This window comes from Dunckerocampus dactyliophorus, chromosome 17 (assembly GCF_027744805.1).
Source record: "Dunckerocampus dactyliophorus isolate RoL2022-P2 chromosome 17, RoL_Ddac_1.1, whole genome shotgun sequence".
NCBI lineage: Eukaryota > Metazoa > Chordata > Actinopteri > Syngnathiformes > Syngnathidae > Dunckerocampus > Dunckerocampus dactyliophorus.
The window spans coordinates 22,344,467-22,369,369 of NC_072835.1; the positions used below are offsets into that span (position 1 = coordinate 22,344,467).

General features: G+C 44.0%; 2 protein-coding genes and 2 long non-coding RNA genes across 7 annotated transcripts in view; 1 reads left to right on the plus strand and 3 right to left on the minus strand.

Moving 5' to 3' along the window:
• Positions 1-7,422, minus strand: part of LOC129170444 (uncharacterized) — a 22,062-nt gene extending 14,640 nt beyond the window's left edge. For both annotated transcript variants that reach the window (XR_008566608.1, XR_008566607.1), the window contains exons 1-3: positions 7,128-7,422; positions 6,926-7,017; positions 378-449 (exon numbers count right to left, since the gene is read on the minus strand). This is a non-coding gene — a long non-coding RNA (uncharacterized LOC129170444). The remainder of the gene's footprint in view (positions 1-377; positions 450-6,925; positions 7,018-7,127) is intronic.
• Positions 1,413-15,999, plus strand: egfl7 (EGF-like-domain, multiple 7). 2 transcript variants are annotated; one of them, XM_054758035.1, is made up of 9 exons: positions 1,426-1,571; positions 4,539-4,751; positions 6,500-6,628; positions 8,095-8,207; positions 9,226-9,321; positions 9,414-9,578; positions 10,271-10,347; positions 12,072-12,231; positions 12,335-15,992. In XM_054758035.1, the coding sequence occupies exons 2-9, from the start codon at positions 4,675-4,677 to the stop codon at positions 12,352-12,354; spliced, it is 837 nt and encodes a 278-aa protein (XP_054614010.1). In that variant the 5' UTR covers positions 1,426-1,571; positions 4,539-4,674; the 3' UTR covers positions 12,355-15,992. The 2 variants fall into 2 exon arrangements, with proteins under 2 accessions (XP_054614011.1, XP_054614010.1); XM_054758036.1 differs by lacking the exon at positions 4,539-4,751 and having other exon boundaries at positions 1,413-1,571; positions 12,335-15,999.
• Positions 8,905-12,433, minus strand: LOC129170443 (uncharacterized). The gene is made up of 3 exons (XR_008566606.1): positions 9,711-12,433; positions 9,452-9,615; positions 8,905-9,339 (listed from the first exon to the last, which is right to left on the minus strand). It is a non-coding gene; the product is annotated as an uncharacterized LOC129170443 (long non-coding RNA).
• Positions 12,663-24,840, minus strand: agpat2 (1-acylglycerol-3-phosphate O-acyltransferase 2 (lysophosphatidic acid acyltransferase, beta)). Of its 2 annotated transcripts, none has more exons than XM_054758037.1 (6): positions 24,180-24,634; positions 19,757-19,890; positions 17,771-17,946; positions 17,598-17,693; positions 15,781-15,853; positions 12,663-15,704 (listed from the first exon to the last, which is right to left on the minus strand). In XM_054758037.1, the coding sequence occupies exons 1-6, from the start codon at positions 24,356-24,358 to the stop codon at positions 15,553-15,555; spliced, it is 810 nt and encodes a 269-aa protein (XP_054614012.1). In that variant the 5' UTR covers positions 24,359-24,634; the 3' UTR covers positions 12,663-15,552. The 2 variants fall into 2 exon arrangements, 1 of the variants encoding a protein (XP_054614012.1); XR_008566605.1 differs by having other exon boundaries at positions 15,630-15,704; positions 16,219-17,693; positions 24,180-24,840.
• Positions 24,841-24,903: the final 63 nt, after the last annotated feature.

The following is a 24,903-nucleotide window of genomic DNA, read 5'->3' on the forward strand; positions in this document are numbered from 1 at the left end:
AATCTGTCAAACCCGGTCTGACGCAGATCCGCTTCCTGTCCAAGTGAGATTTTTATTGTTCGGAGGGAGCCGGCTCCTGAATCTCACTGCTGCAGCCTTTTCCTGTTTCCTCTGGAGGAGGAAGTGCTGCTAACGCTTCATGCCACCTCCCCACCCCCCCACAAGCCACCCTCATTCCCCTCTCCTGCCAGCACACCTCCCTCTGAGCGGGACAGAACTCCAGCTCATTTGGGATTTCAAAGAATGAAGCTTGGAAGAAGAGACTTCATTCCCAAAACAAGCCGATACTGATGTTGCATCCTCCTGTATACCCTATTACCCTATATAATCCCCCCCCGCCCCCCCCCCCCCCCCCCCCACACACACACACAAGTCACCTGTGTTGGTTCCCATGACATCTCCACACGTAGACGTCCTTGCTATTGTTGTCGAGGGAGGTTACTTGTTCCCTGAAATTGAAAGCAAAACACTCAGTTTTGGTTTAAATCAACAAACTACGTCTTTTATTGTGGAGAGACGACTTAAAGTGGCTTTTGTTGTGAAAGGAAGACACTTGCGATGCTCAGCTGCTGTATGTTGCTGTCATTTTCATGCCCAGCGTGCAACAATAGGCGCATGCCTTCTTCTCAAGTAGCATCACAGCCGTTAACAGAGGCGGGACACTGCCTGCGTGAAAGGCTGGTCCACAATGCCAGGACGCTGGCCCTGTTGTGTTGGAAGCAATTGTCGCTGGGAGGTGGAAAAATGCTTTCAATGTCAGTGCGAAAGGCGCTCAAGACTGCGGCTCGTTTAGGGTTGAATTGTCCATTTCTGGGTCTCTTTTTGGGGCATATGGACACACAAAAAGCCCATTTCATTAGGCACAGTGGTCGAAGGCCCCACAAGAGAGATGATTACGGAGTTCTACAAAAAAAAAAATTTTGAAAAATTTGCCTCAAAAGTACCAACCTCGACCGTGCGAGATGTCAGCAAGTCTCATGAGCATCTTCAGCTCTTTTACACGGCGGTGAACTTCGTTTTACACTTGTATGACAGTTCAAAATGTTGCTTAAAACGCAAAAGGTTGACCCTGGAACAGACTAATTCACTTTTCCTATGGGAAAACGTGGAGGTGGACCAGCGTTGCGGGGCAGATTGCGCCCAACCAGATAAAAAGTCATCCGTCTCCACACAAACCAATTAGGAATGCTGAGGTTTGAGACATTAAGACATTGGGAGGGCAGGGGGTGTCACAAAAATGCTTCCAAATCACATTTTGTCCAAACGCTGCGAACAGGATGAAGTGTGTTTGTGCAGGAGTGGACTTTTATCAGGCCCCAACACTCACAGGAAGTCCGGTTTGGGATTGTCCGTGCAATTCCTGCCTTCCAACAGGAAACGCAGCATAAAAAGCAAGTGGAAAAACGCCCAAGGAGCATTTGGAGCGTCGCAGGCCCGACTGGTGGACCGAGAGGACCAGCTTTGATTGAGTTCCAGAAGACCCTTAAAGACACCATGGAAGGCTTAGGTGGTCTGCCAGGCCCGCGCTGGTCGGCGTGCACAGGCGCACAAGATGACCCCCGGTTGAACGGGTAAGATCTGAAGATTGCACGTCTTTGGTTCTAAATAGTTTGACATTTGGGAGCGAAGAAGGCAGTTTATGGACGCCGACTGGATGATCGCACGCTTAAATGTCGCAAAAATAAAAGATAAAAACCCGCTTGAGAGCAGAGGGAGAGCTTGACACAGAAAATACACAAATTATTATTTTTTAAAAATTGTAAATCCGATTATTTTACTGTGACGGAATGTAAATAAATTATTATTTGACATAAGTACTCAGTTAAATGCATTACAAAACAATACAATTACCAAAAATAAAGTTTAAAAACTGTACATTTGAAAAATAACTGAAATGTTAAAAAAAGTACATGACTTAAAGTAACCAAAAAATACATACATTTACAAAAATCATTTAAAAATAAGAAAAATGTGCTTCACAATACACATTTTAAAATACAATCTAATAGTTGCTCTTTTTTGGGGGGTTGGAGGGGCGAGGGTAGTTAACTATAACATCAAGAGCGTTTGGGGGGGAAAAAGAAAACAATTCTGTATATATGACGTCATTTGATAGTTTAACCCCCACACCCGTCCAGTGGAGGCTGGCGGGACACCCGGCTGGAGGAGAGGGAGGAGGGGAGGTGGGAGGAAGGCCCACTAGGAGGTGGGGGGAGGTCCTCCCATCACCCCCCATGCTGTGTGACAGTCTGAGCCGCAGCAGCAAGCAGCGAGCACACTTCCATCACTGGACTTATTAGAATTTTTCTGGTCAACTCGAAGACGACTTCTTAGACCGCTGACTCCACCTTCAAGTCTGCTTGCTGACAGCTGATGTTTGCTTTTAACTGTGGGACTTCCATTACAGTAAAGTAGGTAAATGTTCTGTGCACGCTTTATGAACGTGTGTGTGCGCGCGTGTTGGACATACGTGCACGCAACGCGAGCGCGCATGCAGGCAGTAGCGTTGGTGGGACACGGGGCTTGTTCACGTCGCCCTCTTGTGGGCACTGGGGGTCATTAGAGCTCGAGTGTAGACCCGAGTCGTTCAAAACTGAACTGGCAATCGCGGGTATTCCTCACGGTTAACTCGTTCACCTACCCTGCAGCCGCTAGTCGTATTAAAGCAGCTATCATGGCATTCATTGTTTCTCTAACTGCATTCGTATAAATGTATTAATCCCGTGGGAAAACGCAACAGATCTGCTCCTCTCCTTGCTCGCTAAAGCCGAGCCTAAGACTAGTTAAACCTGGACACAACCTAGGCGAACCTAGACTCACTTGATTCACTAACCAGCGCTGGGCTGAGGGTGCCGACAAGTGATTCGTGAACCTGACGTGGGCTCACGGGTTTAGTGAGTCGGGTAGGTGGACTTGTTGCGCATGTGCGAGTTTCTCGGGTGACGAAGCGGCTGCATTGTGCGTCACCGCCATATTGGATGTGGCAAGAGGGAACCGGGAAGATGCCAAATTCATGTTCTGCATGGAATTGTACCAGACGGTTTGCAGTCCAAACAACATCTCATGGGATTACCTTTCATAGGAAAGGCTTAAAAACACTTTTGATTGTATTTGGCTATTATAACATCATTTTACCAATGGAATTGTTTACTTTGTGGCATAATGCTAATTCCAGTGGTGAAACCAGCCTCCAAAAACGTTATGAAGTTTAAGTACTTTATCAAGTTTGGTCCATTTTCTTTGCATTTGTTTAAGGGGCAGATCTGCCACATCCAAACGTATCGCTGCAATGGGCCAACCATCTCAAATGAGGTGTTTGCTTAGTGCGTATATACCGCAGTCTCTTGTGCCACCGGACTCGATTGAATCGAGTACTCAGTTCACTTTAGCGAGTGATAAAAACTCGAGCCAGTAAAAGGAATTGCGTCTTTTTGTAGAAAACTTGTGTCCTTTTGTTGAAAACATACTTTTTAAATGTTAAATTCCGCTTGTTGGCTTTTTATTTAAATTAATATGAAATATTTTAGTTTCGCCCTCATCTGTAAGGATGGGATTTACAAATGAATTGGAAAAGAGCGTATATTCTGTGTCTGGGTCCGGTTCACACTGTTAATGCTACAATTCTCACAGCTTTGTCCTTCAGTACCAGGATGGGGTCTAGAGCGGTACCACATTGGCGGACTAGAGTACCAGAGACATGCAGGATACTTTGGTGTTCTAGTCTAGTCCACGTGGCTGCAGGTCAGCAAAGGGCCACACTATATCGGTCCACGGGAACAAGGTTTGGTTCTGCTGTGGTGGGGTTTGCTTATGTGCAACAGGCCAAATTGATCAGATAAAAAAAATGAAATAATAACAATAATAATAATTCCAGCAGATACAAACAAGATGAGAGTTGACCTTTGATTTGTTTGGATTCTGAAACCATTTTTACAATTGGAAGTAAAGTGAATTGTCAATAAAATAACATACTAATGCTCCTAAGTGTTACAAAAAAAAGTTAACCGCTGATGAGAGAATGCAATTTAACAGTTATACAAGCGTAAAAAGAAGTTAACCACTGTAAAATGCCCCCCCCCATATAAAACAGTCTAGATAACAGTCTATGAATGCGAGTCTGCTTACTTCACATAACTTCCTGTCTTTATTCCTCTTCATTGTACCTCCCTGAGGAAAAATTGTCACCCAAAAAGCCAAAGAAAAAGCAAAATGCACTCACTAAATGAATTAATCCTTTGCTGGCTGAACTGAGCTCTCGTGACGTTCCAACTGTGAAGTTATGTTTGACGTTTATAGACACATTTTGGTCAAATTCTGACTTTTGGGCCACCTAGGGTGCTTGACCGTACCCATTCTGCTGTAGGAGTGATGAGTTAGAAAGAGATGACTTGGTTCTGACCTGATCCTCCATGAGAAACATTCATGTTTCCTACACGAGGAATTGCTCTCTTTCCTTTTTTTTAAATGCAAAAAAACAAAAAAAAAAACCCAAAAAACCCAGAAGAGACACTCCTCTAACTTCTCATCTTCATGTCCAGGTCGTCCTCCCCCTGGTGGAGAACATTCCGATCCGCCGTCATCCTTCCTCCCCTCCTCTTCGCTCCGACTGGCACAGTCTGAAGGAGTGTGTGAGAGCAGGAGAGAGAGCGAGAGAGAGGGAACGTGGGAAAGAAAATGATCCAAACATCGCTCCTAACTACCCTCCTCGTCCTCCATGCCGTGGCCACCCCCCAGTTCTTTGCTCACCACGGGTAAATGCACGGCCCTCATCCCCCTGCCACACACACACTCACACACACACACACACACACACACACACACATTGTCTTGACCGCCACTTGACTTTGAAATCAGAGCATCAGCCTCACCAGCATCAGCATTTCTGCCACTAGGGGGAGGTCCACATTTCATAGCGAGTCAGCAAATTTTGCCACAATGCCCCACAATTTTTCACAATTTCACGTCAGTCACCCGTCTGGTATCCGTGCTTCAAATTTGGTAGCGGTCGAACAAAGTCTGTAGTACAAGTCAGCTTTTGAACGACTTCACTTCAAACCAAAATGGCCGACTCCCTATGCCTTTTTAGGCATGGCTTCTTGAGACAAAATACAAAATATGTAATGAGAATTTCAAAAAGACCTTTTCAGTAAGGAAAAGAACAAATATTTTAAATATTGTAAAAATTTGTTATACATTTTTTAAGTATACAGGTATATATATTGTTAATTTTATTTTCTGGGGCTAAAATCTAAAGCTATATTGTACGGTAATGACAAAATATATACTTAAAATATGTACCAATATATATTTAAAATTACAGATGCACAATCTTTTTTTTCAAACCAATAACGATAACTTTCTGCTTCTCAAGACCAATATGGTACTGATAACCGATCTACTTTATTTGACTTTATCTACTTTTTTTATTTAGATTTAACTATAGTTTGTGCACACCTGGAGGCAAGAAGGACTCACACAAATTAGGATTTGACCAACTGTACCTGTTGATTTGTCCTAATCAAATATGACATTACTACTACCACTACATCACTAAAATATATAATATAGAGCGGAGGGAGCCACCTGCTGTGGCCTAGCAAGGTGCACTGTATTCGGACACACGCTCAGGTAATACGGTTAATCTCACCTCATTGGAGCGTTTTTTTTTTTATTGGATTTATCAGTACGATGTCATAATTCTCTCATATCGGCCCGTGCAACCCTACTTAGAATATTTGAACCAAAATGAAAAGGCCAAACGTGAGGTCAGAGGTTGACAACACAATTACACGGGTCAGTGGTGAGCAATTAACCTTAAAGGAAGACTGAACTTTTTTTTTTTTTAATTTTCATCCACGATCATCCACAATCCTTACATTCTAAGGATAGAAAAACAGCTAAAAAGAGGCAGCCAAGAATGCATGTAATGGGACACGTATTCCACCTATAAGGCCTTCTGAAAAAACTTCCAAAAAGCACCAACAAAGCTCCATTTACATAATGTAAACCTGCATATTCACCAAGCTACAGCGACATTGTTATCATTATTCTTATTAACATTGTTACGCCCAAGAACTACGTTACTGGCGTAGTGACACCTCGTCGCACCACAACGGCTAGCGACTAGCTTCACCACACACTCGCTCACAATGCCTCAGGCCACTCCCGGAAGGTTACGCTACATTCTTTTTGAGTTTGGAAAAGTTAACGCTGGAAAAGTTAACGCTGTAGCGCTGTAGGTGTAGGTGTAGCGTTCCTTTCTATGTTGCTATGTGAAATCAATGCACCCAAGAAGGAAGTTCCGCTAACGCTTAAAAAAAACAATATTCTGTAAGTATTACATGTTATGATGAATATGTCTGTTACGAATTGCTCGTTTAAGTCAGGACGAGAGAACTGTTTGAAAGTGTCTGGGAGCTTCTTTAAAGCATCATGTTTCCGACTCATGACGCTATTTGTGGACCAACCCCACATCTTTAACCTTGTCCTCTGCCGCCAGGAGGAGGGTGTGCGGAAGCCGTGACCCCCAGCGTCACCACATTGTCACGGCAACCGAGTCCTACGTCCTTCCTCTGCACAGACCCTACATCACCGTGTGTCATGGGCACCGCCTCTGCAGCACGTATAAGTAAGTGTCATGTTGACGTGAGAAGATGCTCCCTTCGTGGGTCACGCTGGCAAACATTTAGCTGCAATCTCAACTATCAAGTACTTTGTGTAACTACGGGAAACCAGCGCCTGCAGAGACAGTGCTCCTTGTTTATTTTGGTCGCATTCGCTTTCAGACTCTGGCCAGCTCCCATTCTTCTCCTCCACCCCTCACCCCAAGAAAAAACATTCCCGCCAGACATTCTTTTAACTCTGGCTTCACCGCCAAGTCTGTGAGAAGTTCTGCATGCAAAATACAAGCTCAGAGGTTACTTACACCATCAGCGTCCAAGACCAGGGGCTTCCAAAGTGTGGCCCGGGGGCCATTTTCAGCCCCGTACCTTGTTTTTCACTGGCTCTGAGTGCATTCTAAACATAAAGTACTTCATTATTAATTAGATATATTATTAGATACTACCACTCATTTGCTTTTCCACCAACAACACAAAGCTCAAATTGCTCAGCATATATGGTCTTACATCAAAGTGGGCCCCTGCATCCTTCAATTCCTCTGTACTGATGCTCAGTCATTAAGGTCAAAGGTTGAGTGGAAGGCAGCTGGACATTGTCATCTGCTTTGTTGCCATCCATTTGAACGCCTTTCCAGCAGCTGTGGCAGATGACATATTTAGACAAATGATTATGAACTTCATTATTTTACTTTATTGCGTCAAATGAGACAGCATCATGCTGTAAAACAAGATAGAACAGCTACAGCTAGCTAGAATCACAAGCATCCATGGGAAGCCTGGGATCCAATACAAAAGCTGGATTAGAAATTTCTGTTTACAAAAGATAACATTGAAAACTATTATAGAGGTCATGCTGAGATTCCCGTATTTTGTTACATTCTTTATGTGTTGAGAGCAGGGGTGTCTAGTGCAGCCTGTGCCTCATTTTCTATTGACCTGTAGCACATTGTAATATTAATAATTGTGACAATCCATAAATAATTGTGTGTGTTTGTACCAGCCCTCTGAGTAAATAAAGCATTAAAAAAGTGTTGATGAAACTGCAATTCACCAACTTGCCCACTAGGCAGAGCCACTACACCCTTAATTGTGTTGTTATTGGAACGTATAGAGGCCACATGGTGTATGAGTGGTTAGCATGCTGGCCACACAGTCAGGCAATCGGGAAGACGTGGGTTTGAATCTCCGTTAGGCATCTATCTGTATGGAGTTTGCAAACATGTTGTGTGCGTGCGTGGGTTTCCTCTGGGTACTCTGGTTTCCTTCCACATTCCAAAAACATGCATGTTCAGTTAATTGGCGACCAGGCCAGTCCTGGGATAGGCTCCAGCATACCCCCATCACCCTAATTAGGATAAGCAGCATAGAAAATTGATGTATGGAACATATAGAAACAAATTTGACAGCAGCATCTTTCCTGAGAACGAATTAGACAATATTAGATCTCATAATTTGTGTGTGTTTCTTTCCACAGGACCGTGTACACGGTAGCGTACCGGCAGGTGAGTAGAGTGGCGTCGCTGTCCAATTACTACCCAGAATGCTGCCCGGGATGGCGGCGCTTTCACTCCCTCAGCTGTAACCAAGGTAACACTGTTGCTGTTGATGTCACGTCTATTGCTTTCTTGTCTGTCGACCCCTGATCAATCACGCCAAAGTAGGCGTGTGTTAAGAATGTGGATTTATCCTGCACACAACTTGAGATTTATGGCGTATTTTATGATAAAAACGTACTATAGTGGCCCACTGGGATCTATTTTAAGAGTTCTTGAAATGAGCAGGCTAACAAGGCAGACAAAACAACATTTCAAGCAAATTTTCAAGATTTTTTTCTATTTGCAAATTAAGAAATAACATCTTCAACTTTGTTTCCAGTGGTTGTGTGCCCTCTATGCAATATCGGCACATTTCCTTCATGTCCAGGGTCCACACTTTAGGGACACCCTACACATTACGGCCACAACTACGTCTACTATTGGTTTTATTTTCACCTTTGTTATGTTGCATCAAAATGTGGCCCTTGGGGTGACTGCCACCCCTTTCTATATGCCAATCCTATCCTACGATGTTTTGTTTTTTTTTTCCCCCATTCGATCACAGCCATGGCATGTCGGCTCAGCTCTGCTGGCTTAGTAGCCAGTCACCACGCAGTGTGAAAGGTCATGTCATCTAACGTCATGTCTCATAACATTATTGATGCATAGTGACCACAATACTACATATAACTTGTCCTTCAATATTTTTTGACGAATAATAGACCATAGTCAACCATAAAACAGCATCTTTTATGAATTCTTTTCGGAAAAAAACGTGATATAGTGAAGGATGACTGTAATTTGCTTTGTTTTCTGCATGTCAAACTAATTATTCTCAATAAAACGTATTTTTTGTTTATATATTCGGGTGTCTGGAACAGATGAATTGGATTGACATGATTTGAGAACAACTGGTATTACTGTATTTTAAAAATGTTACATTTTGCAAAATTGTCCATTATAATTAGATTTGTGACTGAAACGGTTGGAAAAGTCTGCTTTAAGAGATGTAATGTTTGAGAACAATCCAATTGGTTTATGTAATCATTCCTTTTTAATGTGTCTTGCAGCTGTGTGTGATCACACCTGTGTGAACGGGGGCACATGCATGACACCCAACCAGTGTGCTTGTCCACCAGGATGGACGGGACACCAATGCCAGATAGGTAGAACCCCCTTTCCACCTGCACACACATTCACAAACACACTTATATACTCCGATACAGTACACACCTTTTCCCCTTGTGTGGTGTGACAGATGTGGACGAGTGCATCCAGCAGCATCCTTGTGCTCACCAGTGCATCAACACAGCCGGAAGCTTCCGATGCGCCTGCAGGGACAGGTTCAGCCTGTCCGGAGACGGACGCTCCTGTTACCGCCTGGGCCCCGCCTCCCAGGACCCCGGTGATGTTTCGACTTCAGGTGAGTGCACTGGAGATAGGTACATTGTTTTGTTTTTCTGAGAAGATAAAAGCAAAGAAGAAGAGGAGATCCTAGCCAGCTTTGCGGCTCATTATTACTTTTGGTACGCGCTATGCCACTCTCAACTCGTACCGTGAGTAATAATGCACTGCGACTGGCATCTTCTGCTGGACGCTGACCACACAGCGCTGAGGGAGTGTTGGCGTGTGCTTGTCCTGTTACCTAGCAACAACAACAAACACCCTCCTGCTCATCTCGAAAGGTGGCATGTGGTCTCATTCCCACTCTTGACCGCTGGGGACTTCTTTTCAAGCGTTAGAAATGCCGTCACATCAAATGGCGGCTCTGCAGAACCTCTCAGCTTCCTGGAGCGCTCCTCTGCAAAAACTAAATGGTCAGTAGAGACTGCATTCTGCTGTTACGCAAACGTCACAGCCACGTTGACCGGAGGACAGTCTCTTGGCCGACAATGGACCACATCTGGGAACGATCGAGGCACTGCCTCCTTATGCAAGCTCCGTGTGAATGAGTGGTCTATTTTTAGTGACCTCTCTCCCAGATTCCCATATCCATGATGGCCCCCCGCCCCTGCGCTCTACATTCTCTTGGCCTCCATGCAGTTCCTACAAAGATGTGCAACTTTACATATGCCACCCTTCCAGAGCACCCCCTGATGTCTTCTTTTGCTGCAGGTGAACGATTCCGCATTCCGGGGAATGTGTCGGAGGAGGTGCAGAGCCTGAGGAGCAGGGTGGAGCTTCTGGAAAAGGTATTGTTAGATATTATAAGTACACTAAGTCCCCAACCAACGAACACAATTAATTCCAGACGACCGTTCTTATGTTGAATTGCTCTTAAGTATGGGAAAAGGTAATATTAGCGATGATATAGGTACTACATGTACGTGTATACATATACAGTATATGTGTATGTATGTAAATATGAGTTTGGATGCAGTAGTAATATTAAACCAGGATAATGAATGAAAAAAACAATAATAAAAGTGCTATAATAATACGTAATGATAAATGTTATTTACCTTTGAAGAGGAGTCGCCGAGTATACGTCGTCGTGGAAGAGTTGGAGGAGGAGATATTGAAAAAAAGGACAAGTCGTCGTCGTCATTGTTAGACTCTTCTAAAAGAGGTAGTGTTCTGTGGGTGGTGTAGAATTAAGCAGGCCTATTAACTCTTCATAAACTTTAATAACACGCTCTGTCTGGGTTGTACAATTTAGCTTTCCATTTAGCTTTACACTGTATCTCCCCAGCGTCTAACTCTTCCTATGTTGGTCTCATTAGCTCTAAGGCTGCATTAGCAGTGTCACAGTGCCCTCTACTGGTCAAGCATGTACAGTAGCAGTATAAATACTGATTGAGCGACTACAAGGCAAAATAAAATAAAATATTGACCAGTTGGCTTGTGTTCGTATCCGCGAGTGTTCGCTAGTCGGGTGTTCGTAAGTTGGGGACCTAGTGTACACCATTAACTCTGTCTATTTATTAGCTTCTCATAGAAGGCCTTATTGACACACACTCACATAGCACAATCACAGTTGCGCAACACTTACGTATCACTGATGGAAAAATACCAGAAGAGTCAGACACACCAAAGATGCATTGTGTGCTCACTCTCTTACATAAGTTTAACTTTCGCCTTCACACAAACGTAACTTTCACTTTCTAGAGGGTGCGGCAACTGCAATACAGAGTCTGCGTACGGTGGTACCTTGGTTAATGTCCGCCTTGGTTAGCACATTTTTCGTTTAACAACCCAAATTTTGCCTTGGCTTGGGTTCGCCCACTTATTCAGCGGCCAAAACATTGTTTGTTTACGCCGCCATCTCGGACCACGAAAACAGACACAAAATCTTGCGATGCTTGCACGTGATCGCGCAATGCATTGTAACCTTCGAATTTTACAGCTTAAAGACCGTCGTCATTTCATAGGTATGTAAATGTGATGGGAGTGGCTCCGTCATCGGCTGCAATGCATACAACTCCGGTTCCGCTTAACAGGCTATCAACCCGACAGCCCATCGAGGGTGGCACTCTGTGTCTCCCTGTCTCTTTTTACATCCATAACACGCATTTCTGGTTCCAACAAAACATAAGCAATCAAACTAGAGTCAAACATAGCACACGTCACCACCTCACCGGGACACTGCAACATCACTGCCACCAGCGGTTGTTCCCCCCCATTTTCTATATTAAATGGCAAGGTACATGTTTATTGGTTCTTATTTTGTTAAATGATGGTTTTGAGGCTTGTTTATTTTCTTTACCAGCAAAACAAAGTAAAAGTAATGTTAAATGTCGAGCGCTGTTATTTTTTAATATAATTTGAAAACCTTGTCAATTGTTTGATCACAGACTACTTCTTCTAAAGAACCACAAAGAAAAGCTGAAGATATAACTTTTACAGTACCCGTCACTCTCTCCTCATGAAGTCACACAGAAGATCTTTTTCAATCACTTCCGTTCCGTCCATGCAGAAGCTGCAGTTGGCGCTGGCGCCGTACGGCAGCGTCTTCCCGCTGTCGCTGGACGAGGGTGTGTCTGAAACCACCCTGTTGTCGCACTCCTTCCAGCAGCTGGACCGCATCGACTCCCTCAGCGAGCAGGTCGGGTTCCTGGAGGAGCGCCTGGGAACCTGTGAGTGACACGCAACGCCAAGTCCAACAGAAAGCCAATGTTTAGGATCACATATCACACATTTTGTCTCTCACCTTCCTCGTTGGGTCTTTATTCCCTGTAGGCTCCTGCCAGGAAAACTAGGGGCGAAGAAACAAAGAGGGCACACTCACCAAGATGGCGAGCGCTGTGTCGGCCCTCGCGATCGTCGCACAACTCAGACGGGATGTTCCCCATCATGTCCTTCATGCTGTTAAAAAGTCTTATGTTACGTTACAAACATCATCATCAACCCTAAACAGGTGAACTATCAGTGCAGCTGTGTGTCCACACATGGACACATCTGTATTTATTATTTAAAATTACAACCAGTTATTTCTCAGTACCTTTTTTTTGATAATTTCGTAATAAAAGAAAAAAAAATCAACTGTCACATGTGCTCAATGAAGAAGTGCATTAAGAAAAAAAATACATTTATTTCATCTGTTGCACTTGCAAGGCATTCACATTTACCCAGAGGAAGTGAAATCAGGAACACTACATTGTCAATATATGCTGGATTATTGAAATGGGGACACACACGCACGCACACACGCTGTAGGTTGTTATTTATATTCCAACTAAAGCTACTAACAATTACACTTTAATAGCTTTGGTGACCATGAAGAAATTTTTTTTATGTTTCCCGTCAAAACTGAACAAGAAAAGTGCTTTAATTCACTTCCTTCCTTCCTGTTTTAAAACTGTATATAATTTTATCTAGGAGTGTCCTAATTGAATGGATAACTTTGATTTTTCTTACATGCCAGGGGAAAAAAAAAACAACGAAATCACAAAAAATCTACAAAAAGGAACAATACAAATTTGAATGTCTGATTGGACCATAGGTGGGGGTCTATAAAAGGATGCATCCACTATTGCTTTGCACTTGTGTTGTACATTAAACGCACAAATTTGTCACAAATGAGATAAGACACAAACTGAACATACAATGAATTAAAAAAACAAGCTTTTGTTTTTTGGAGGAAACCAATTTGGTTCAACATTCAAACCACTTGCAAAAAAAAGCCAAAAAGTAATAAGGATTCATATTTTGAATGCAAGACGAGGAGCAAATGAGTTAGTAGTATTCGGGGTAGATATTCAAACTGGCCTTACTGCGGTGTTTGTGTGTGTGTGTTAAGCTGAGGCGCGAGTAGGCATCTATGAAGCGAGTACAGGCCAGCACCACTCGTCAAACCTCACAATCAGTCATGAACATTTCATCAATAGCCATCTGAGCTTGAACAACAACTGCACGTGAGATAAAAACCCACTTTAAAGGAAAACTGCACTTTTGCTTTGAATATTTTGCCCATCACCCACAATCCTTATGTTGAGACATGAACACACATCTTTCTCTTTTCTGTGCATTCTAAAGATATAAAAACAGCTAAAAAGAGGCAGTTAAGAATGCACGTAATGGGACGCACCTATTCCGCCTATAAAGCTTATGAAAACCCCCACAATATAACGTGATCTGCGTATTAACCAAGCTACAGCAACATTGTTATTATTGTTAACATTGTTACACCCAAGAACTACGACACCTTCCCACACCACACCGGTTAGTTCCTAGCTGGCTAGCGACTAGCTTCACCACACACTCGCTCACAATGCCTCAGGCCACTACTGAAAGGTGACGCTGCATATTGAAGTTGCTGTGTTTTTGTTTTTGGAAAAGTTAATGTTAGGTGGAGCGTTCCTTTCTATGAGGGAAGTTCCGCTAATGCTTAAAATGACCAAAATACTGTCAGTATTACATCTTATCATAAATGCTCACAGAATGGATATAAAACCATAACACCTTGTTGCAGGTTAATTAGCTGCTTCTTTTTAGCTGTTTTTATATCTTTAGAACACACAGCAAAGAGAAACACGTGTGTTCATGTCTCACATAAGGATTGTGGATGACGCGCAAGATTCCTAAAAAAAAAGCACAGTTTTCCTTTCAAAGCACAAACCAGGAAAAAAAAGAAACAAATTACATGTGGATAGAAGTGCACATACTTTATCCCAAATGCTCAAAGTACATTCTGAGAAAATGGCGACAGATGCGGGAAAGCAAGTGCTAGCGTGGGTGAACAAAAGCCCCACAACACCAGGTGCTTTTTACACAGAACAAAAGGGCTTTCACGCAACAACACGGCATCTCGCAATTGGATAATTAGACGACATTCTGTGCCAGCGTCTGATGTGACGTATAAAATATAGAGTGCAGAAGATGCCTTTCACTGTCTGGGTTTGCCGGCATTCCCTTACACACAGGTGCCTTCCCACCTCTGTTGCTGCTGTCATACTACCTCCCAATGTTGCAATACACTCGAACCCCCCCCCCCAAAAGTCGGTGGAACAATGACATAGGATACAGAAGCGCAAAGTGCAACAACCAATCAAACTTAAGGCCAAAATTCCACTTAAATAATCAAATATAAACTATCCTATGGAGTTAAGTGACAAACTTATAACACTGTTCATTTTATAATGGGAATATTAATAATAAAATGTCCACATTGCCTATCAACAAAACACGTCTCAGGTCGTTCACTTGACATTTTGGTGTGCCAGCTGTGTCGCTCTCCACTGTGTCACTAGGGGTCGTAATGAGCGCTTAAAAAGGCGTCTAAAAGAGAAGAAGAGAAGCGACAAGACAACACTCACTGACTGCTGCGTTCTATCCAGTAGCAGACACGCGGGAGCGTGACGTCAGCCACTGAAGCACAAGAGAGATGGCAGGTCAGTCCATTAAATAAACGCCATCACCTTGACTTCCGAGGGCTGAAGACGCAAAACGGATGTCGCAATGAGCTCATCGGGAAGGGACTCTATGACGCGTTGGACTCTGACCTCCACCACTTGTGAAAACCCCGCCTGCCTTTGTCTTTTGGGTGGAATGCAGAGAGGAAGGAAGGAGGTGGGCTGCGTCCAAAGATAATCCCAACAAAGGCAACATGAGAGGAATACAAAAGAAAAAAAAGGCAGGATGAGGACTTTGAAAAACAGAAAAAAAAAAAAAAAAAAGCGTCCAAAGCAAAAATGAATCGCCATGAAAAAACACATGCACGGAAAAACAACACACATCAACATTGTTGTGCGCACCGTCCGTCACTCCACTCGCAAACATGGCGAGGGTCAGGACTGTGCTCGAAGGGAAGAGTCAACTAGACAAGACCGCCGCAATCACGTCGTGTCCTGGTCAGGTAGCGGAACAACCTGGGGGTGAGGGGGCGTCAACTGGAGGATTGCTGGAGATAGAAGTGGCAGCCGGTTGGGGGGGCTTGGTGGTGAGAGTATGGCGGCTGCTCAGTGCCTCATGGGGCCGTTACTGTGGGTTTTGGAGATGTCCAGGAAGGCCGAGCGCATCACATCAAAGGACTTCTCTGCGAGGCACGAAACGTCCTCGGACGTCATCCCTTTTGTCTCGATCTTTGGCAGGATCTTCAATCTGATGGTCCCTGGTGGCGGAGACAACACACTGAGTAACAACGAGATGCACCATGAGAAAACAACCAAAAATAAGCAACCGATTACCCGATTTGAACTGCTTTTCTTTCCGTAGGTAGAAGTTGCTGTAGGAGGAGAAGACCACGGGAATGATGGGCGCCTGAAACGTGACAGGAAGCAAGTCAAATTTGACCAGAGACCATCGTTCTTAGTGCATCTTCACGCTAAAAAGCACCAATTAACGCCTCTAATCAATTAACCGCCGCTGCCCATAGTTGCCAGGGGCATTGTCTACAAAAGCAAATAACCGCCAGGGTTTCTAATTGCACATCTGTGGCTGTGGGCAACCTCCTGATGTAGTTTTTGTTAACTCATATTTGAAGTGTTCAGCATCAAGCAGTTCAAATGTTGCTACTCCACTGTTGGTTTGAAAGTCATTGCAGGGATCGACTGTAATGACTTTTCTCATTTCTGAAAAAACAGCCTCTCTCCAATTAAGGCCCCAGCTAGAATCACAATACTTACGCTGGATGGTTTTCACATGAAAGTGAGCTCTTTCACAAACACACTTTGGCCACCATTGCTACTAATAGAAGCTGAGTTGCTCTCTCAGGGCCCTCAGTGGGCCGTCAGAGGGGCTGGCAGAGTTGAGCGTGGTTTCCCCCTGGGGGGCTGTCCTGCTTCACTCGATTGAGCTGTTCTGGCCACAAATGGAAAAGAGACACCAGAACTCAACAGAAGCAAACAGTGACAGATAGATGCGGTCCATAATCACGGGGAAACAGACTTGTTTTCTCCTGATCGGGAATAGAGAGTTCCCACCTCAGACCGACACACTTCCACGCAGAGCTCACTAATGAGGGCCAGTGGGGTTTTACCAACCAACCTGACATCAATCGTACGCACTAAAACTACCCGTTTTCTAAACTCGTTCCACCTGTCCTGCCTGAGTGTGCGCTCGGGACAGACGCTTTGAGCCAGGGGGCGATGCAAGTCATTAACACACACAGCTGTCCGTTTGTGCTGCAACTTCTCCAGAAACAAAAGGGAAAAATGACGAGGATTGGGATTAAATTCAAGATAATTGTCGTTGTAAGTCAATGAAGTGTCATTATGAGTATGTAAAGGGGGAGTGATGTAAAGGGGACCAGCTCCCCCAAGTCGGTGTACAGTGCTCACTCAGTGAGAGGATGAAAGTGGGCTCATCCCTAAAGCCTAGGTCACAACCGGACGTACGATTTTTAAAATGTGAAAAGATTTCTCGTCTTATGGGCACTATGACTGGGACAATCATAAATATATAACTTAATCAGACAATAAATGAAAACAAACTTGTGAATCTCGCCGGCTTCAATATATTGCCATGCTAGCATACACACAAGAGTGCAGAAGAGGAGTGTAGCCTCATGAGGACCAATGCAAGGTAACGTAGTAGAAATCTAATTAGTAGACTGCAATATGTTCTTTTTTTCATTGTACTCCTTAAAACTAATGTTCAAATCTCATCTCGTCTTGTTCTCGTAGACACAGTCTCGTGTATCGTCTTGTGGCACCCCTACTGATTAGGTGAGGTGCATGTGTGGCGCACGACACACATAGGAGTCCGCAAGTGCGCTGTACGAAAAAAATGTGACATTTTTCCCAAACCTGACACCAGCAAAAAGTACAAAAGACACACGCTGGCCATACAGACAACGCACAAAGATGTACTAAGTTTGTCTTGCAATCTGAAAAAAACATAAGCACCCGTAGAGTTTGTTTGGCATGACAAGGAACCTCTGCAGCTGGGCTGCGGCCGTGCGTTTCTTGCCTTTTTTTTCACATAGACCGTAGGCCGTGGGAGCCCGTACGATCGGTAGTGACCTAGGCTTAAAGAAGGTGAGGGTGACAAAAACGATACTAACTTGCGCTTGCACGGCCAAGTGGAAGGCGCCTTTTTTGAAGGGCAGCAAGTCGCCTCTCTGGTTCCGCGTCCCTTCTGGGAACACCCACAGACGGATCTACAGGAGGAGAACCCCCCCAGAATCAATCACACAGCCTTGAAAGCTGTGAAAGTTCTGGGATGACGTTGTGCTACCTGCTCGTCCAACATAGTCTGGGCGGCGTCAGCCATGACACTCTTGGCGTCGCTGGTCTTCTTGCGGTTGATGAAGACGATGCCGCCTAGCCAGCAGATGAGGCCCACCGTGCCAGCATATATCAGCTCCTTCTTGGCGATCATGGTGCAGCGGTCGGGCAAGATCTCCATCAGGCCTGAGGAAGAGAGCACACCATATGTGGATTCATGCGTGTGTGACCCTGAAGCTGGATGGAGCTGTCGGCATGGCGATGCAAATGCACAATCACAGCCTGGCGCTGAGATGTTAATTAGACGTTGTCAGCCTCCACTCATCAGTCAGCATGAAACGCCCTCCCGCTCCGCAGACAACACACCACTGGGGAAACATTTTGTTCTCCAGAGGAAGGTGAAGCACTTGGTGAAATGTACTGTAAAAAGCATTCAGCCTGAATCACAACAAGTGATTTTAAATGACGGCGTGGTTTGTTCGTTTATGATCTGAGGCTGGATGAGATCCATCATATTGACGCCGGTATTGATCAACGCATCAAATCAAAACCTGGCATGCTTTTAAAATAATTGTAGTGACCGCGTGGTCCTCCGTGTGCACTAAAGTCGATGGATATTTGTCCCAGTTTTTGCCGAGCCTACGGGCGCTCTCGCAGTGGGAAATCAGTGCTGTGCTTGGGAATTCTTGACACGCAAAGTCCAGTTCGTTTGACGAATGTGAGCGCTCCAATCAGGGCTCACTGAAAGAGATGGGCCTGGGTAGGAGCGGTCAACCCGGACTTGTTCATAATGAAAATGATCGCTCTTCCAGCCTGTTGTTAATAACCGCCACCTTGCGTGATAGAAATAACCATAAAGCAATAAAATACTCAAATACTCCATATCCAAAGTGCAGCCCGGGGGCCCGAGAACAAAAAAACCCAGCAAAAATCAACAGTAATTTTACAAGAATAAAGTCAAAATATTAAGAGAAAAAAGTTGTAATCTAACAAGAAAAGGCAGTAATTTTACAAGAATAAGTTGAAATATGAAAGAAAAAAAATATGTTATTTTAAGATTCATTTTTTAAAGTCGTAATATTATGAGAAACAAGCAAAACAATATACAAATTGTAATTTTTGGAAAATTGGGTTGCAGAAAAAGTTACAATGTTACAGAAATAAAGTCAAAATATTATAGGAACAAATTCATAATTATGAAAAGAAAGTTTACAAGAGGAAATTGTTGGAAAATAAATAAACTGCAGAAAAATAGCTGGAATTTTGTGAGCACTTCAGGCCACTAGCGAAACGTAACGAACGCTACATACTGGAGCTGCCGCCACTGCTGCTGTGTTTTTGTTTTTTGAGTTTGGAAAAGTTAACGCTAGGTGTTGCATTCCTTTCTAGGTTGCTATGTGAAGTCAATGCACCCCGGAAGAAAGTTCTGATAATGCTTAAATGACCAAAATACGGCAAAGTACTGTAAGTCTTACATGTTAGCAGGAATGTGCCTGTTACTACATGCTCACAGCATGGATATGAAACCATAAAACCATGTTGGAGGTGTTTTCATAGCGGGCTTTTTAGGAGGAATAGATGTCCCATTAATTAGCTGCCTCTTTTTATCTGTTTTTAGATCTTTAGAATAGAGAAAAGAAAAAGACGTGTGTTCACATAAGGATTGTGGATGATGGGCAAAAATCCAGAAAAAAGTACCCTTTTCCTTTGAGAGTGTTCAGTATCTTGCCCAAGGGTACTTTGACATGATCACGGGAGGACAGAGAACCGAACCCACAACCTTCAAGTTGGGAGACGACCACTCTGCCACCTGAGCCATGCCTCCCCCTGTGTGATGAGTATGAAAACTGCTGGCGGGCCTGTTAATGCATTGTTGTAGACGAAGTGACGGCAGATGCAAACGTGCTCGAGTCCAGTGAACGTGCGGGCCAGAAGTGGGCAGTGGAGGTTTTGGGGAGTGAAAGCCGAAAACCATCACTGGTCCTGCAGTACGCACCCAAAACGTCGAGGGAGCTCTGGTGGTTGGAAATGATGACGTAGGGGCCCTCGGTCTGCAGGTGCTCCCAGCCGCTGACTTCGAATCGAAGGCCGAGGAAATACTTGACATGGCGAACGAGGGAGCGGATGATCCTGAGGGGCACAATTCATTAAAAAGTATTGAATGATGACAACAGGAACAACTCAGTCCAGGGCTAGCAAACTGCATGCAGGTAACTGCCAAATGCTGGTGCTGACTGTGTCACAAACCCTAGTTAGCGCCATCTGACATGGCCGACTTCAATGACCTCTCGTCTCCCGGAGAAAAGAGCCGAGTCACTCCTTGTCCTCCGCCTAAATCCTTGTGACAGTGCCTCACGTCCTCTCCTCAGCACTGAATCACATTCTCTTGTCATCCCTATCCCAACATCAATACTAACTCGTAAAACTGACTTTGTGCGGGACATTTGACTCAAATTGTCCTCTAAATAACCTTAATGTCATCTGACAATGGTCCACTGGACCCGAATTAACCACTCGGGGTGACAGGCATCCTTGTACTCAAGTACTAATGAGTTTCAGGTGCCCTTTCTAATTCTGTAATTTCCATTTTGAATTGAATAAAACAATTGTGAACATGTAACTTGTGACTACGGTGCTGCGAGGTCACGTGAAAGCCAGCCGGTGCTGATTAAGATGACATATTTGACTGCCACACCGGCGTAATAAGTGCAACCTTTGGGTTATCTGCCAGCAGAGCAGCGCAGTGGTAAGTCAAGTCAGTTCAAAAGCCAGCGGTTACGCAATCGCTCGCTTTGGTGTTGCAGCATTTGTACGATTGGCCAAAGGGGAACAAAACAACCGTAGCTCTGGAGTTTTAAGGACAAGCGACTGAGCTGCTAATCGGGTTACAGTTGATCCAGCCATCTATCCATTTTCTATTCTATAAAACTCAAATGCAGTCATCTCTCACCAGCATAGCTGTTTTTCAAAAAATGATTTATAAATGACAGCTGTTTCGTGGTTTGACTATGGCCTACTGTTAGCAAAAAATATTGAAATACAAGTCATATGTAGTATTCTGGCCACTAGGCGTCAGTGATGTTTCCTTATTGAGACCATGGCACGTCCGACATGACAGTGAAAACATGTTCTCCTCCCAGGCCGTGTGGAAGCGGTACGTTTTTGGTCCTCTGTCCCTTTGTCCATAAGAACATGGAACATTTGTTTAAATGTGCATTTTTAGACTAATAATAGGCCGTAGAGTAAGGGAGCGATGTTTGAACCTGCAATGTAGCAAGGGGTGACTGTATAGGGGTGCTATTTCATGTCTACAGGTCTCTAATCAGGCATATTTAGAAAGCCATAAACAGGTTTTCTATGCTCTAACTGCAAAAATATTCCTTCTATGAACACTGAATCCTACTTCACGGAAATTCAGTTACCGCGGTCGGGTGTGGAAACAATTAACTGCCATAAACGAGGGACGACAGTACGCCCTTGCACCCGTTTGTCTCTCCTGATAGAGTTCACATAACTATGCTTCTGTTTCATCCTTCAGGGGAACACTTGAGGCAGACTGCTTTAGGTTTGTTTCAGCCGGATTCTTCTGCACAGAGTAAACACGACAAACGAGAAATCTGTCGTTAAAAAGTTCATTTCTTCTTTTCACTGGTGCTAAAGGACATTTTCCACAACACTGTTCAGAAGCCAACTTGTCAACTTACCATCAGCTTATTGTGGTTGGGGTCAAACCTGAATCGTTCATAGGACTGAGTTTGGATGGATTTCTCAGTACAACCGAACTACACAAGTATTTATTGCTTTGGAAACAACCTAGGGTTTGATTAAAACAAACAAAAAATGCTAGCGTGAAAGCACCTTGAATCATCGTCCTTTAAAGTGGCACCTGAACAGCATTTAACGGAGTGCAAGAATGTAGACTACAGTCTTGGGATGTTTTATCGCGCTAAAAGGCCACGATGCATAAAAAAGTGCACTTTTTTTAAATTTTGCCCATCATCTACAATCCTTATATAAGACATGAACACACGTATTTCTCTTTTCCGTGCGTTCTGAAGATATAAAAACAGCTAAATAGAGGCAGCTAAGAATGCATGTTATGGGACACACCTATTCAGCCTATAAAGCCTTCTGAATAAACCTCCAAAAAGCACCAACAACGCCCCATTTACATCATGTGACCTGCATATTGACCAAGCTACAGCCACATTCTTATTATTATTATCAAAGTTGTTACGCTGAAGAAATGTTACTGGCATAGTGACAAGGCTAGCTACAAGCTTCACCACACACTCGCCCGCGGTGCATCACAATGCCCCGGCCACTAGCGAAAGTAACGCTACATATTGGAGCTGCCGCCACTGCTGCTGTTTTTGACTTTAGAAAAGTTAACGCTAGGTGTGGTGTTCCTTTCTATGTTGCTATGTGAAATCAATGAACTTGCACTAATGTCGTTTTTCCGTTTTTGGAGGTGTTTTAATAGCGAGCTTTGAAGGTGGAATAGGTGTGTCCCATTACATGCATCAACTACATACCTCTTTCTAGCTGTTTTTATATCTTTAGAACACACAGAAAAGAGAAAGACACATGGGTTCATGTCTCACATAAAAATTGTGGATGATGGGCAAAATTGAAAAAAAAAAATTTTTTCAGTGCAGTTTTCTTTTAAGGTCTTTGCAAGACAGCTGTCTGTCCTACTAGCTGGTGTATAAAAGCCAAAACAGCATTCAGTACTCATCTCGGCCACAAAAAGTCTGACCCCGATTGTCACTGTCATGAAGTGAAGCTTGGAGCTGACAGCTCACCTGACGGTCAAATACGTAACAGCAGAGAGCAGTGTGGTCTTCTAATATATGCGCCTCAGTCACAACTATTCAGCCAGCAAGCTAGCTATCTCTCATCAGGGGGACCAGACCATCTGGCATCTGGTTCTAGGAGGTAATTAAAGCAATGCAGTTGCTTGTGACTCCGCACGCTACCAATCCCTGCGTTACAAACACTGGCAGATGTCGGGTTGACCTGCTGCGTTATGTTTGGACAGCCACACTTTTTAAACTCATAATAATGGGACTGTCGTCATAGCTTGTTGTTAGTACTATTACTATTATTCTCACGCATCTGTTCAATATAGTGCAGGGGTGTCCAAACTTTTTCCAGCAAGGACCACATAGTGAAAAATGAAAGGATGCAAGGGCCACTTTGATATTTTGTAAAGCAACGTATGCTGATAAGAATTTTCTTTTCCTAATAGTCTGACATTATTCCCATATTATTTTCGCCCCAATCAAATTTTTCCAAAAATTACAACTTCATTTTGTTTGTTTCTCATCACGCCTTTTTTTCCTTTAATATATCAACTCTGTGCTACTACAATGGCATGATTTCTCCTCATCGTATTACGAGTTTATTCTCGTAAAATTGCGACTTTTGTACTCGTTAAAATGCCACCCTTTTGTCCTAATATTTTGAGTTATGCAACCTAATTTTCCAAAAATTACAATTTTATTTGTTGTTCTGTTTGTTTCATATAATATTATTGTCTTTAATATTTCAGTTTATTCTCGGAGATATTTCAACTCTGTCTCGTTAGATTACAACTCTTCTCTTAACGTTTTGATTTTATTCTTGTAAAACTACTGCTGATTTGAACACTTTTGCTGTTTTTTTTGTTGTTGTTTTTTTAAAGATTTTTTGGTTACATTATATTTTTAGAATGCGCCGCGGGCCATTAAAAAAACAGCCTAGGACCGCAAATGGCCCCCAAGCCGACCTTTGGCCACCCATGATATAGTGTGATATGAGCTGGGGGGGGGGGGGGTCTAAATCTCCCGTGTGTGTTATAAAGCGCCTGTAGAAGCCTGTAAAAACCTGCCTGTAGAGTAGCTACATTCATCAAGCACAGAATTAATTGGTACACCCCCATATGTATTTATGTACAGGAAGATAACCCCAACAATCCTGGGTTAGGGGTCGTTGTAGTTGTAGAGACGTTGCTTTCATTAGCAGCCCCCCAAAAGGGGTCTTTTCAGGTGCGTGAATGTACACAACAATGGCAGCCTTGTTGTCCACTATGAACTGACTTGTGTTCGACTCACATCGGACGGGTAACACTCTTACTGACAATAGCGCACATTGGAGGTGATTCCCGAACGTTCTCTCTGTTTATTTATGTGGTTGTTGCCGTTAGGCGCTTCTTTTTTTATGATTGCAGGTTAACGTTAGTCGAGGACGATTTAAAGGCGTTGTGTAACGCAAACTGGCAAAGCAAATGAAAGGACTGTTGGGGTAAAGCTGTGCTTTGTAGCCTCAAAACCACGCCGTAGTAAATATCCTGACGATGCCGCTAGCTAGCTGCAAGGCTGTTCATCACGGCAGCAAGTGCTAGCCTGCTAGCTAGCATGCTAGCTGTCAAAACTCACCTCATGTTCTCCACGTCCCTGCCCCCGCTTTTCAGTATGCACAGCGGGATGGCGACCAGGGCCAGCACCATCATCCAGGCCACGTAAAAGCACTTTTTGAAATAGAAGACGAAGGTGCTGCTGGTCCACAACAGGAGCGGCACCAGCAGCAGTGGGGGCATCCACAGGAGCACGTCCATAGCGGGGAAGTGGCGAGGGTGGACGGCTGGGTCCGACTCTGCTGCTCGGCTACGTCTCCGCGGGCAAAGGTGGCACCGTGGGCCGGTCTTTTGCCTTTCTTTCCCTCCCTCCGCTTGTGACGCGTCGACGGCGCCTCAGTGCGACCATGTATAGTTACTCATGTGCTGCTCAATGACATCCAGTCCAGCCAGCCGTCATCCGCTCTGTTTTTTTCTATTTCCGGGTGTTGGACCCCGTTTGTGACGTCACCAGGCCGTCCCACAACAGTCCGAATAAATGAAATTATCCTGAACTAACAGAACAGGTTTGTTTTGCTTTAAGTGGTCCGTCTCCATCCTCAGAAATGAGACTAGTGTGTACATAATTGGATTAGCAGGGTTAATCCAATCCTTGGCCATAATCTGAGGCTGTCTGTTGGCACTGCTGAACGGATCTACTTGACATGATTTGGTAGATTACCATGAACATGTCGATCATCAATCCTGCTCAGGAATAGCCTGGATTATGACACCCGGGTGCTCGTTGAGGAGAAATGTTCAGTCTC